General features: G+C 39.6%; 1 protein-coding gene across 3 annotated transcripts in view; it reads right to left on the reverse strand.

Annotated features, from left to right (window-relative positions):
- CALD1 (caldesmon 1) overlaps positions 1–13,644 on the reverse strand; it is a 183,085-nt gene that overhangs the window by 88,088 nt on the left and 81,353 nt on the right. For 2 of the 3 annotated variants that reach the window (XM_032868890.1, XM_032868918.1), the window contains exon 3: positions 11,079–11,188. In XM_032868890.1, coding sequence (XP_032724781.1) covers positions 11,079–11,149 — 71 coding nt within the window. In that variant the 5' untranslated portion in view covers positions 11,150–11,188. Of the gene's footprint in view, positions 1–11,078; positions 11,189–11,894; positions 12,043–13,644 lie in introns of those variants that run through there. The other variant, XM_032868899.1, reaches the window with a different exon arrangement.

Genomic DNA, 13,644 nt, shown 5'->3' on the forward strand with positions numbered 1-13,644 from the left:
ACAGAAGAATGAAAATCTACTTATACAGCCTCTACATCATTCCAACATGCTCATGTCTCATCTCCAGTGGTACTTTCTTATATTACTGCTAAGGACCTCTGGGATCATAAAGGTCAAGAACTTGGGGTTCCTGGGTGGCTCAGTTGGTTAAGTGACTGCCTTCAGCCCAGGTCATGATCCTGGAGTCCTGGGATCAAATCCCACATTGGGGTTCCTGCTTGCCAGGAAGTCTGCTTCTCCCTCTGACCCTCCCCCTTCCCATGCTCTCTCTTTCTCTCTTCTCTCCCTCTCCAATAAATAAATAAATAAATAAAATCTTAAAATTTAAAAAAAAAAAAGGTCAAGAACTTCCCTAGAAGACTTCAAAGCGATTGAGATAGATTTCCCTTGACTAAGAACTTGGAATAGTCTGGAATCAAATCATTCCTGTCTGCCATTCCCACCCAGCCAGATGAAGGCTACAAAGGCAGATCTCTTGTATCTGGCTGGTCAGTGAGAAAATCAATGGGCAGAATAGATAGATTGAACATACATATTTGACAGGCTTCATTACATTTTTATTCGATTTTGATGAAAATTCTTTTTTGTAGAGAACTCTTGGTCTGTAAAAGTTCTCCAAAGTTTCCAGTCTTACACGGCAGAGGGACCCCTTTGATCCTGTATGTTCGGAAAGACAAACTTGTTGCACTCTCATGGAACTGTGGTCTCTCATTAACACCTTCAACTGAGTCTGGAGAGGATCTTTGGAATGCTCTGATCACAAGGTCCTGGAAAAACTATCACCTAATTCGTATTTTCTTATTTAGAATTTTATTTAAAAATAAATGAATTATGGGGCACCTGGGTGGTTCAGTCGGTTAAGCACCCAACTCTTGATCTCAGTTCAGGTCTTGATCTCAGGGCCATGAGTTCAAGCCCTATGTTGGGCTCCACACCCAGTACGGAGCCTATGCTAAAACAAACAAACAAATTATTCAGGCTACTAATTAATTCCATTGATGAAGAAGCAAAGGGATGGGATTAGAGAGGGGTCAGTAGAAAGTGTCAGTGGCATTGGAAATGTTCTAGATGTGAAGCTCAGTGATAAGTTTATAACATGCATTATAATGATTTACCACTTCTGTATACATTATATTATTTTGCATGTATCAGCTTCTCATAATTAAAATGAATAAAATCACAAATTTAGAATAAAATGATTAAAAATTATTTTGTGAAAAATGGGTACATACTTTCTTTCTATTATTAGTACAGTATTTATATATATGGTTGAGAGGGTTTTGGTTACTGAAACCATAGTTATGTAATATGAAAAATAAAGTGATAATTCCACAAGGCAAAAGAAAACTATTTAAAATACATGATTAAAAACTATTTAAAATACATGATTAAAATACATTTAAAATACATGATACATATATTAGATATATAATTTTTTAAGATAAAGACCTTGCTACATTAGGTACCAAACTATCCTGTATTTTTATCTTGATTTAAAACCAGTAGGGAAAATGAAAAAAGACTGTTAGAAATAAGGAGGTTGATTTTCTTTTCAGCATAGAGACTTCATATCCATAATTCTGCCATCACTTTCAAGGCAGGCTGCTAAAACAGATTTGAAGCATAGTGGAGACTAGACCAAACTGTCTAATATGATAACTAAGCACATATTCATTGATTCTTGGGGATACGACCTGGAGAGGGCTTTCCTGATAGCTCCTTCCTGATAGCTCCTTCCTTACCATGTCCTCTACCAGCAAACACAGGTCACATTTACTGAGCACTAGTCAAATATTAATATATATTATTTGTTTCTTTCTACCTACCTACCCTCTATCTATCTGTCATCTATCCACCTAGTGCTTTAAAATCTACGTGAAACCTTATAAGGCTGTTATGATGGCCATTTTCCTCATGAGAAAATGCGATGAGAGAGGCGAAGGGTTGTCTCTGGTAACCCTGCGAGGATTCAAACCCAAATCTGAGCGATCCTGTTTTCTGGAAAGCATCAGGTCTGTGTCTCCCTTCAATGTGCCCCATCCTCTCAAAAAAATGGTAGTAATAATAATGAAACACAAAATCCTCTTTAAGGAATCAAATTCGCTCTTATCTTTTACATATTTCATGAGAAAAATCCTTTGAGGGGTTTGAATAGCTAAATGAAACTGGTAAGGATGAAGAAATCCTACATAATAACTTAGTATCATAATTAAGCTTTGTTTAAAGAAATCTTGCCAAGATCCTATATGCCAAATAGGAGAATCTCAAAATTGATGGCAGATAAAGTTCTATTTGCAAAATCAACAGGGTTTTTTTTTTTTTCTTCTTGACTTGGCAAAGTTGGATTTCCAGTTCCTAACAATGAATTGTTTTCATTCTGCCTATCCACTTATCTTTCTTTTCTTTTCATTTATCTCCCCATGAAGTAATCTGACCTAATCTCCTTTTATTTAGAAATATTATCCATAGGGGTGCCTGGGTGGCTCAGTCATTAAGCGCCTGCCTTCGGCTCAGATCATGATCCCAGGGTCCCTGGATCGATCCCCGCATCGGGCTCCCTGCTCAGCAGAAATCCTGGTTCTCCCTCTCCTGCTCCCCCTGCTTTATTCCTTCTCTTACTGTTTCTCTCTCTCAAATATATAAATAAAATCTTTAAAAAAATAGATATTGTTCATAAATTGTTTTCAAATTAAAGAAACCCACTCTACGTGCAATACTTTCCAGCATATATACTTTCCCAGAAGTATGCTCAAATGTCCTAATTGATAGCCAGAGCACTTGTTCCAGACAGTTCCATTCATTCAGGGAGATGAATAACGTAAAAGAAGGCTCTGCCTCAGCTTAGTTGGATGATCTTGAGAAAGTCAGCATCCCTATACTCAAGTTCCATAAAATGAAGCTTTTACAATTCATTGGGTCAGGGATTCTTGGCCCAGTGTTTCACGGGCCCCCAGCAGGTCTGTGGGTGGAGGTCCATGATGCCACTGGAAGTAAGTGCCAAGTTTTGTGGGTACGCGTGTGCATTCTTCTTGGAGGAGGGTCTACAGCTTTCATCAGAGACTCAGAGTAGTGTGTGGTCCAAAAATGAAAAAGTCACTTTCCATTGCAGAAGATTATCTGTAAGGTCAGTGACAGCCGTAAGTTTTTATGAGTGATGATGTGACTAAGTCCCTATCCTAAAGGTGACTATAGTCTTATTGGGAAAAATCCAAAGAAAAGCCAAGAGCAGCGATGCCAACAGCCTTCTTTGGCTTGAGGGGGAAAACTTGATCTTCTCTGTTTCTATTTTTCTGTGAAATGGGAATAATACAGAAGAGTTTTAGAGGGCAAATAAAACAATCACTGTGTCTACAGATACAAGCAAGTCACCTGAATAAGCATAAAGAACAGTTCAATTAGGCCCCAAAGCCTCATTTATAGTTTGTTGCTTTGAATGATTTTTCCCCATCTTAGGGAGTTACTCTGGCATTGTAGAGAGGATGGACCTTCAGTCAAGACAACCAGTTAAAACTGAAACATGAAAAATTCCATTGATCTATCTGTTACAGTAGAAAGGCTTTGAGATTTGGGGCAGGCAGAACCGCACTACACTCCCTAGCTTTACATAGTTGGACACGTTACTTAAACTTTCAGCTCTACAGATGCCTCAACCATAAAATAGGGACAGTAATATCCGGGTCTGCTCTAGGGTAAATGTTTGTTGCCTTCCCCTGCATTCCTATGTTGACACCTAGCCTCCAGTGTGAAGGTACTTAGAGCTGAGGATTGGCGGGGGGGGGGGTGGTGGTGATTAAAGCACGGGGATGGCATCCTCATGAAAGGAATAGGTGCCCTGTATAAAAGCGACCCCAGAGAACAGCCCTGCCCATCCGACCATGTGAGGACACAGCAAGAAGGCAGCTGTCTAGGAACCAGGAAGCAGAACCTCATAGATCCTGATCTTTCTGGCGCCTTGATCTTGGCCTGCCCAGCCTCCAGAGATGTTCCTGTTGTTTATAAGCCACACCCAATCTATGGTATTCAGCCTGAACAGACTAAACAAGGCATATGGTTGTTGTGACAATCAAATTTTGTAAGGTAAATAGAGTGTTCCGCTTAAGCTGCCACTTGGTTGATAATGAGCAAAGACAGTTACTTCTTTATAACACTGGATGAGAAATTTGGCTGATACTCTTTTCCATTTGAGAACTATTTTTGCCAAACTGAACTCTTTAGGTAAAATTCTGAGTTTTTACACACTTACTGTTTTAAATAAAAAATCATATCATTAATGAATTAGAAAATTAACCACATGGCTAGTCTGTGATTTTTAAATCTCATATAGCAATTACATTTGTGCAGTAGACTTAGATGGAACCAAAGACTAAATTCTTTTTTTTTTTTTTTTAGATTTTATTTATTTGACAGAGAGAGAGAAAGACAAAGCACAGCAGGGGGAGCAGCCCAGGAAGGGAGAGGGAGAAGCAGGTTTGCTGAGCAGGAAGCCCTATGCGGGGCTCAACCCCAGGACCCTGGAACCATGACCCGAGCCAAAGGCAGACACCTAACAACTGGGCCACCCAAGCACCCCAAAAAGAGTTAACTCTTTCCCAGCCTCAACAGAAACATCTTAGCAAGTACTGAGAGCAGCACAGGAGAGAAGCTTTGCAGTAAGGATGCGGCATATCATAATGAATGAACTGACATGAATAAAAATTCAAATTCAGCAAAATATTTTGTGCCAAAGATACACTAAAACATTAATATGGTTTTAATAATAACATGTAACATATATTGAGCATATAGTATGCACCAGGCTTTGTGTTAGTTTCTCTACACAGGTTAACTAGTCTAATCTTCACAGTGACTATGAGGCAGAATAATTATCCCCATTTTTATACATAAAGAAATAGAAGCAAAGTATGTTTAAGTAATTCATCACAAGGCCACCCAACTAGTAGTTGTCAAAGTCAGGATTTGAACTCAGGTCTGTCAGACTTTGTCACCCATATGCTTAAAAAACACATCATTCTGACTTTCCTCAGGTGACTGAAGACTGATAAATTGTGTCACACACACAGCCTATAAGAAAAATACACTAATTTAAATGTCAAGCGTACTGACTCATATATATATAGATGTACCACAATTTTCCCAAGAAGGAAGTTATAAGTCAGCATATGAGGTACTCAAGAATCTAGATTTTCTTTGTACACCTGAAACTAAGAGCACTGTATGTTAATTACTCTTGAATAAAAATATGTTAAAACATTTTTTTAAAAAGATTTTATTTATTTATTTGACAGACCGAGATCACAAGTAGGCAGAGAGGCAGGCAGAGAGAGAGGGGGAAGCAGGCTCCCTGTTGGGCAGAGAGCCCAATGCAGGACTCGATCCCAGGACCCTGAGATCATGACCTGAGCTGAAGGCAGAGGCTTTAACCCACTGAGCCACCCAGGTACCCCAGGCTGAGAAAAACATTTTTTAAAAGAATCTAGATTTTCAAGTTCCACTGAATGGCTGCCATGTTGGGTAGAGCCTTGATGCTCCACGCCACCTTAAAGTGGGATACTTTAGTGGCAGAGGAATTTACTAGGTTAGTGGAAGCTGGTTCAAGTATGCCATCTTCACCATTTATAATCTGACCAATTATAAATTGACAGAGAATAAGTAATGTCTATTTAGAGTGAGAGAGAACACGAGAGGGAGGGTATGAATATGTATATATATTTTGTTTCTTTATGTGGCTGGACACAAACAAATAAGCAAAGATCTCTCAGGTGAAGATTATCCATCTCATTTTGTCCGTGCCCCCACGTTCAAGTCGGGCTGACCCTAAATAATATTAAATAAATATAAAAACTTCACAGAAATAATTTAAAATCTCTTTCAAAAAATTACTTGAAAAAAACTTTTAACTCAAAGCAGAAATGTAGATACAAGTCCTAACACTTGTTTTGCCCCTTGGAGTGACTGATTTTCTGAGAGGTGAAGGATAGTTTTGAACAAATTTAGATGCTCTAATAATTTAGACAGTTCCAAAGGAATGTTTTATTTCATTTCCTAAGGAGAAATAATTTTCTGATTACAGAATAACAAAAAATTGCATTTGAAAGATTCTGATTTAAAATTTTAAGACCTCAATGCTAAGCATTGTAAATAAAAGCATTTTTGTGTTTGTGTGTCGTATAACCATTGATTGGCTACACTATTAAATCAGGTAAAAACCTTTTAGTGACCAAGTCCTGGGAGGGAACTACTTAGACTCAATGGATTTAAAAAAATTGTTTGTTTTTCTACTATAGTAAAAATATTTACTTTCAAAATGTCTAATCATCAGTGTATTTCAGAGGCTCATAAAAATGTATGAATGATGACAACAGCAAGAGTGTTTCCATTCTCTTTATTTATGTCTTTGAGCCTCTGAATCTGATAACACCACTCTACAATAGGGGCCTTTCTTCTGATCAAAAAGAGAAACTCGATGTTGGATGTGGACGGCATGAGCTGGGAATGTAATGAGCTCACGTCTTGAAAAGTGGGAGAGCTGCTTGTTGTGTGAACAAGCCCAGCACTGGGAAAAGTGGGACCGACTGAAGACCTCACGGAGAAAACATCACTGCCGGTTTCTCAGCAGACAAACCCAAGCTCAAAACCCTTTTGGCCACATGTAAAAGAGGAACTCCACCTGAATTGGTGTCGACTTTTCTGGCTGAGACATCACCATCTAGCAGTCCCTCCTCAAGCCCTGATACCCATCACCTCCACTCGAAATTCATCACTAAGTAGCAAATTCTTGCTCTTCATCTTGCCTAAGGTTCTTGGAGCCTCTGAGGAGTACAGAAAGAAAAGCTGCTTATTTTTTATTTTGTTCTGTTTTATGGTAAATGTAAAATAGTATCTTTAATTCTTTGTGTGTTTTGAGAATCAAATTAGATAACTATAGTAATAATTAATAGAGATGCTTATTGAATAACACTCAATAGACAAAAATGATCATTCAGGAAGTGGTTAGGTAATAAATACTAGATGATTAGTACTGTGTTAATACCTCCATGTATTACCTATTTGTTTTCCTGCACTATAAGGTGAATATTATGTCCCCCATTTAATAGAGGAGAAAACAAAGTCAGAAATACTGAATAATTTTTAAGCTCATGTAGCTAATTAAGCGGCAGACCTGGGATTTGAAAGTGCAGGCACACCCCCAACTGCTAAGCTCTACTGTCTCCCACTGCTAATGCCTTCTTGTGTGTCTTCATTTATATAGGACATATATGTTCTACTCAGACATACCTACTGCTGGTGCTGTAATCAGTCCATCTTTGCCGATACATATGAAAGGCCCAGCATTTTTTTCTACTTCTACTTTCTACTTGAGCAGGAAAAGAGCTGAATTTGACCCCTTCGAAAATATTTCCTCTTCCCCTCCATTTTCCCCCTTGAAATGTATGTATGCCCTGATGATACAAAAGCACCTGCATAAATCATCCAGGGTAAGATGGATTAGGTACGCAGATGGGAGAAGAAATGGAAACACACAAGTCAAGGGTTAGTGAAGATGCACACAGGCCAGCGAAAAACACATTTAAGACGCACTGAGAAACACAGAGACAAAAGCAGAGAGGGACTGAAATAAAAGATAGATATAGGAAGGGAAGCAGAATAAACCCATTAATTTTTTTTATCTCATGATATAGATGAAAAATAATAAAGAGCAAAACTATTATTCTTTAAAAATACAGTTTAATTTGAGGTGTGTACAAATAGTATCTTTTACTTAGAAACAATGCACTCAGAATTTTCACTGATTCCTTGTTCAATATATTTTGTCTTTTGAAATGTTTTTGCCCCTTTTTGCTCAAGATTGCTCTGAAGTTACTAATCCACCAAGGATATGAGCTTTGTGACTATTGGGACACTGCTTGGACTGGGACCACTTATCCCTGTGATTCAGTGTAATATCTTGCGCTTTATAAAAAGTCAATAATTTTTTTTTTTTTATGATGAAATGAAGTGCTTCCTTCTACCAAATCTAAAGTCCTCATCTTAAAGACTCAAGAATGATAGCCAAATGTAGGACAAGGATAAGCTGAGTAACAAAAGGATGCGCAGGCTAAGGGCAGGACAAAGAAGGGAAGGATGTGTTTGATGAACTAGGCTCATAGTCCGGCTATGGAAAGCCACATGATTTCAAAGAGACCAGACGAGAACCAGAAGAGCGAGGTGGGTGTACGACGGTCCCGGGGCAGCATGATGCAGTGACAGCATTCTGGTCCCAAACCCTCGAGAGCCAGCAAGGCAAAAAATGTACGGTTAGCTTTTTAAATAATCTTTTAAATTTATTCTGAAGAATGAAATGTGTAAGAATCTGGGTTGTTTTAATTTGTGGTTATAACATCTGGTAAAAGTACAAGTTTTCAATTATTTATCACTGCAAAGCTGAACTGCACCTGCTCGTCAAGCCTAATAACAACTACTTGAAATAACAGGGTATTTTTATCTGGAGAGTCTTTGTGTGCAGGCAGTGGAAGTCAATAGACTTTCTCTTCTCTGTGGTGTCCCTTTCCCCACACTGTCTGCAGGGGTATAGCATACAAAGGGTACAAGCCATCTTTAATACTTTTCAAGGAGTATCGGGGTATAAATTATACTTGAGGATATAATATGTAGTGTCTTGATCATCACTTGGTTTTGACAGGTTGAAAAGCATGAAGCATACTTTTCCCAATTCTGTCATTCTGCTGGTTTACCCTCAGTGCCCAAAATAGGGTTTAGAACAGAGTAGATGCCCACCAGAAATTTATGGAAAGTGTGAATGAATGAATCTGCAGCTCTGAGCCTTGAGGCCACTCTATTTTTGCTAATTTATACCACCAGCACTCCTGGTCTGGGTTGAGTCCTTTCTTTTAGTTCCCTAAATCCAAAGGCCATTTAGGTCTTCTCCAGTCTGGCCCTGGGGAATTATGTGTAAGGCCATAGGGTCACATTTTCCAAAATGGAAAATGCCTTATTGTTTTAAATAAAGTAATATATGACCATTCGTTTAAAAAAAAAAAAGTTAGACAATACCAAAAGCAAAAGGAATGTGAAAATGACCACCAATCCCCTAGAGAAAAACCGACTCCTGCTACAGATGAGGAAGCCAGGTCTAAAGATAAAGGAAGAGGGATTTGCCCAGGGCCTTCTATGTCCTTTATCTTCAGATCAAAACCATGAATTTGGATGGTCCCTGATTTCTGGCTCTGGCCATCTGTTTCCTGTACACACCCTGAACTTTACCATCAAAGTTGGTTGGACCATAAAACCTGACCTTCACTTTCCCATAAACAATCAGATTTTATAAAATCCTAAAGAGTGAACATGGACTTATTGAACACATCACAAAATAACAGACCTAGAAGGTTCATCTTGAAACATGAAAAGGTAAACAGTACAAGTGTAAGGAAGTACTTAAATACCTCCTTTGGGAAAAAAAATTAAGAAAAGGAATCAGATGGAACATAATACCCCAATTAGGATAAATTTGTATAAATTTACTTTAGATTATTAAGGGTACCTAACTAAGCTTCACTGAGTACATTCCTTTAATGACTGACTTTAAAGGAAGATAGGTCTTTGTACACAAAACAAAAAACTGGAAGGCATGAACCATGTAGATGTGTGGAAAATTCTTAGGCAAAATTCTGGTTCTAAGGAAACTGAGTTTGTTCGCTGTAATTAGAGTATTTGAAATCACAGCAATTTGGTATTAGCGCTCCTTGCATATCGATTTCCCATCTCCCTGCTCACCTAGAAAGCAAAGATGCTGAAGATACTGACCTAGCCTGATGCCCAATTTCCTGTCCTCATTCCTGAGTCCCTCTAGCCCCAGACTCTGGCCTCGTCTGTTTTTTGATCTTGCTATATGTTGGTTTCCTAGAAAGCCATGAGGGACATACAAGCAGAAGCACACGTATGTGTATCTCATCACTGCTTCCCCTGTCCCTAGCACAGACATGGAAATTTGGTTGGTGCTTAATAAATATTTGTTGGGTCAAGGTATTCCATTGACTTTCAGTTGGATCAAGGCCATGTAACACATCACTGGGGAGAGTAAGAGGTATGTCCCCCTGGGCTCGGAACTGCATGTAAGATGGTGATGGCCACTCAGCATGGATGCTCTCCTTAGTTCTCCCCATCTCCTTGACACTTTTGTCTCCTCTGATGGCTTCTGTTACGTCTTTATGACCTCTCACTCTCCCTACGCTTGCTTTTTTGACATTATCACTACCATCCACTTGCCATCCCACACTGGGTGTTTCCAAACTTATCCTCTAATAATCATTTCTTTCCCTTTCTGAACAAAGATAGAACATTTCTACCTCCAAATGCCTGGAGAGAATCTCCATTTACATGTGGTTTCTCCCTGAAATAAAATACTTCCCTCTGGCCAGGTACACCCAAGAATGCCTACTCTGTCTGACTTAAGCCACATTATATGTCCTTTGCCCTGAGGCCTAAATTTTACAAGATGCATTTATGCCCCATACCTCGTATGTCATTGCTTTACTGCCCCAACCTGTCCTTGAAGTCACCACAACAGAGGCCTCAAACAACACAATAGCTTTCAACTAGACTCAGAATCTCCATTAACTATTAACCTTTAATATGTGGATTACTGGATTTGGTTACTTTTCTAATAAGAATAAAAATTTGTCACAAGATCCATCTGGGTCTTATAGCCTTTATATTTTTAGACCAAAGACTCCCATTTCCTAGTTGGTTTCAATAGTCAGCATTTGTCATTTTTCCTGTCATTTCAACATTATAACTGCTTTTAAAACTTTTATCCACATATTGCCTTTGTTATTCAAAAATTCCAGTGTAGGCTTTGACTTAATGCTACTATTTGCTTCCTCTAGAATCTCTCTTTTCCTTGATGTTGGTTTTCTTTTTTTTACACAGCATTTAGAGTCATAACAGGAAAATTTTCCATAACTACTTTGGCAAACAGTTTAGTGTGCAATATATTTGGCCCTTCAGAGTGATGATCTTTGGAGCCTGAAACCAGCACTATTAGTAACAGAATACAAATACTGTCCAACTTAGATCCTTACCTTTCTGCTTCCAGACGCATCTCTTCCCGCTTTTGCCTCCTGAGTTCTCTGCGACGTTCAAAATCATCCATGGTGTGGCTTCAGGTCTATGGAGACGGGAGAATCTGGACCTAACAGGGAGGAGGTAGGTCAATATCACAGATGAATCAAAGTGTTTCCCATGAATCACTTTCAGCTTTGGCCCCCTGCCATTTCTTCACCCTCTCTCTTCTTCTTTACTCTGAAGAAAAACACCTAAGAAGGCTGGCAAGGTGGCTAGTGACCAATTTCTGGCTCCCGAGCTAAGTCCTTCATGTGCTAAATTCAGTCTCACTCATGAAACTTACTTATTAGAGACAAATAAGTAAAGATCCCAGGATTACAGTTAAAAATCAACAAGTAAAAACCTCAGGAGACAGAGAGACTTTGAAGATTTGAAATCCTGGTAAGAACACTTAAGAGCTACTGAATGATTTTGTTCTTTGTAACTTTCTGAGCCACAGACAAATGTTATGAAAAAGTGAACAAAGAAAGAGGAAAAGAGAAAAAGAGTGAAAAAAAGAAAAGTGGCGCAAAAAGGAATATGTAGGTACTAAGAGAAAAGGAAAAGGAGAAGAATGAAAATAGTAATAAAATAATAGAAGTATCCAGGCATAATTTGCATATTCTGAAAGAATATTAATATCAGAATGATAAAAAAAAAAAAAGACCACAGTAATAATACCATGAATAAACGTAAGTCAGCAGCATTTTTAAAAGCAGTTGCAGATGATCAAGCTGTTTTCAGAGCTCCAAAGTCCCGGCTCTTTGTGACCCAACCGTTTTATCCTCTCCTACCTCCTCCGTGATGGTTTTAATCCCAGAAAGATCTTCCCTTTCCAGCTCTTCAACTGAGAGGCTCGCTTCCCTTGCGCTCCTGTGCCATGAAGCCAAGGATTCCAGAATTCCCCTGCAGCCCCCAAACCCAAAATGACTACCAGAAAAGGGGAAGCGGGCTCTTTTTGTCCTTGCTTTGTTTACAGAGCTGTCAGTGGTTAGTTAAACTCGGCCTGGAATCTGGCATTTAAGGCCTGCTTGAAGATTGTTTCCTGTGTGGAGCGGGAGGCCTCCACTTCCTCTGGAATCCTAGACTCTCCGCTGCACTCAGATCACAAAAAATATTTTCCAGCCCTTTCTGTGCACATGAGACGAGCCATTTGCCCTGCGTAGGAAAATAAGGAGCTGTGGAACACGTAAAGCCATAACCTAATGAGATTTTTGCTTGAGGGGTGCAAAAAGCAAAACTCGGATTTTGAAGCCAGGCTCAAAAAGTATCCTAAATAAAGTGTCAGATTCTTCAATTTTTCAAGCATTTTTCCCCTGAAAAAAACTCACAAAAACAAAAATAAAATCTCTGCCAACAAAAACACAACTACACAATGTTTGCATTTTTCCCCCTTTCTTATCCCTCAGGGTATTATTTATACTGCTTATAAATCTTTAAGAAATTTGAATTTTGATGTTTATTGGGAATTTTAAAATTTGAAGGTGTTTCTCTATCTTATTCTTAACAAGAGTACTTTCTAAGTACTTTGCTGGTTATGAAGAAAAGAAACCATTTTCCTTTACTATTTCATCAACCATAAATATCTCTTCATTTTCCAGCTTAATCTCTCCATAGTTATCAGAATGGACAACAAGTGATTTGAGCATTCCTTGAGAGGTTGTGGTGGTGGTGGGGTGTGTGACTCCCCACCTGCCCCCGGCCCCACCCCCAGGTGGGCTCCTATTCTGAGTGCAGTGCAGGAAGAGAAGGGCCCTATGGGCAGTGGGACTGAACTTCGGGGACTTGAATGCTAGGTGCAGGGAGAGAGTAAACTCTTCTCATCCCTTTTTCGGCGCAGTCTTTTGTTGTAGACGGACCACTTGGCTGATAACTATAGCAACCGCAAACAGAAATGGGAGAAAGGGATCTGTCTGTAAGTAAACAATTTCACTTTTCTTAATTTATCCAAGTAGCTTGAAAAGCATCCTCAAAACCCTCAGCTCCTTCCTCCCCCAAACTCCGTGGGCCTGTGGGCTGCTTTGTTAGTAGCCACGCCTTGAGTTCCCCAGGCTACACGGGTGTGCAGGTGCTAACAGCAGCGAAGTCAGTACCCCCAAGCAGGCTGGGAACACGCACGGTTGCCAGAGCCTGGCCATGTCTCGGAGTGCTCACAGGGCGGGGAGACTGAGTAAGAGCACGTGGTCCCTTTGGCTGCCCGCCCTCCCTGGCTCTCTCCCCACTCAATTTCTTCTTTAGCTACCCACTGTCTCCACCTACTCCTTACCTTTTAGAACTTACTTGGGCACTTTTTGTTTTCTTTCCCAGCCATAGACAAAGTCTATCTGTCCATTTATTCATGTGAAAGCTGCGGAGCATGTACATGGGGCACTAGGGGTGGGGGAGGGGGTCACTGTTGGATGCATCTACGCAGACATGTACCTTTCTGGGTTACATTTGTGGACATGTGGCAAGAGCATCTGAGGGAGAGGAGAGTGCACACGTGCATAATGGAGGTAGGACCCTCCATTAGGGTGTATGAGGTTGTGCAGGGGAGGGAAGGTG

Source organism: Lontra canadensis, unplaced genomic scaffold, assembly GCF_010015895.1.
Source record: "Lontra canadensis isolate GAN:19392208 unplaced genomic scaffold, GSC_riverotter_1.0 scaffold2, whole genome shotgun sequence".
NCBI lineage: Eukaryota > Metazoa > Chordata > Mammalia > Carnivora > Mustelidae > Lontra > Lontra canadensis.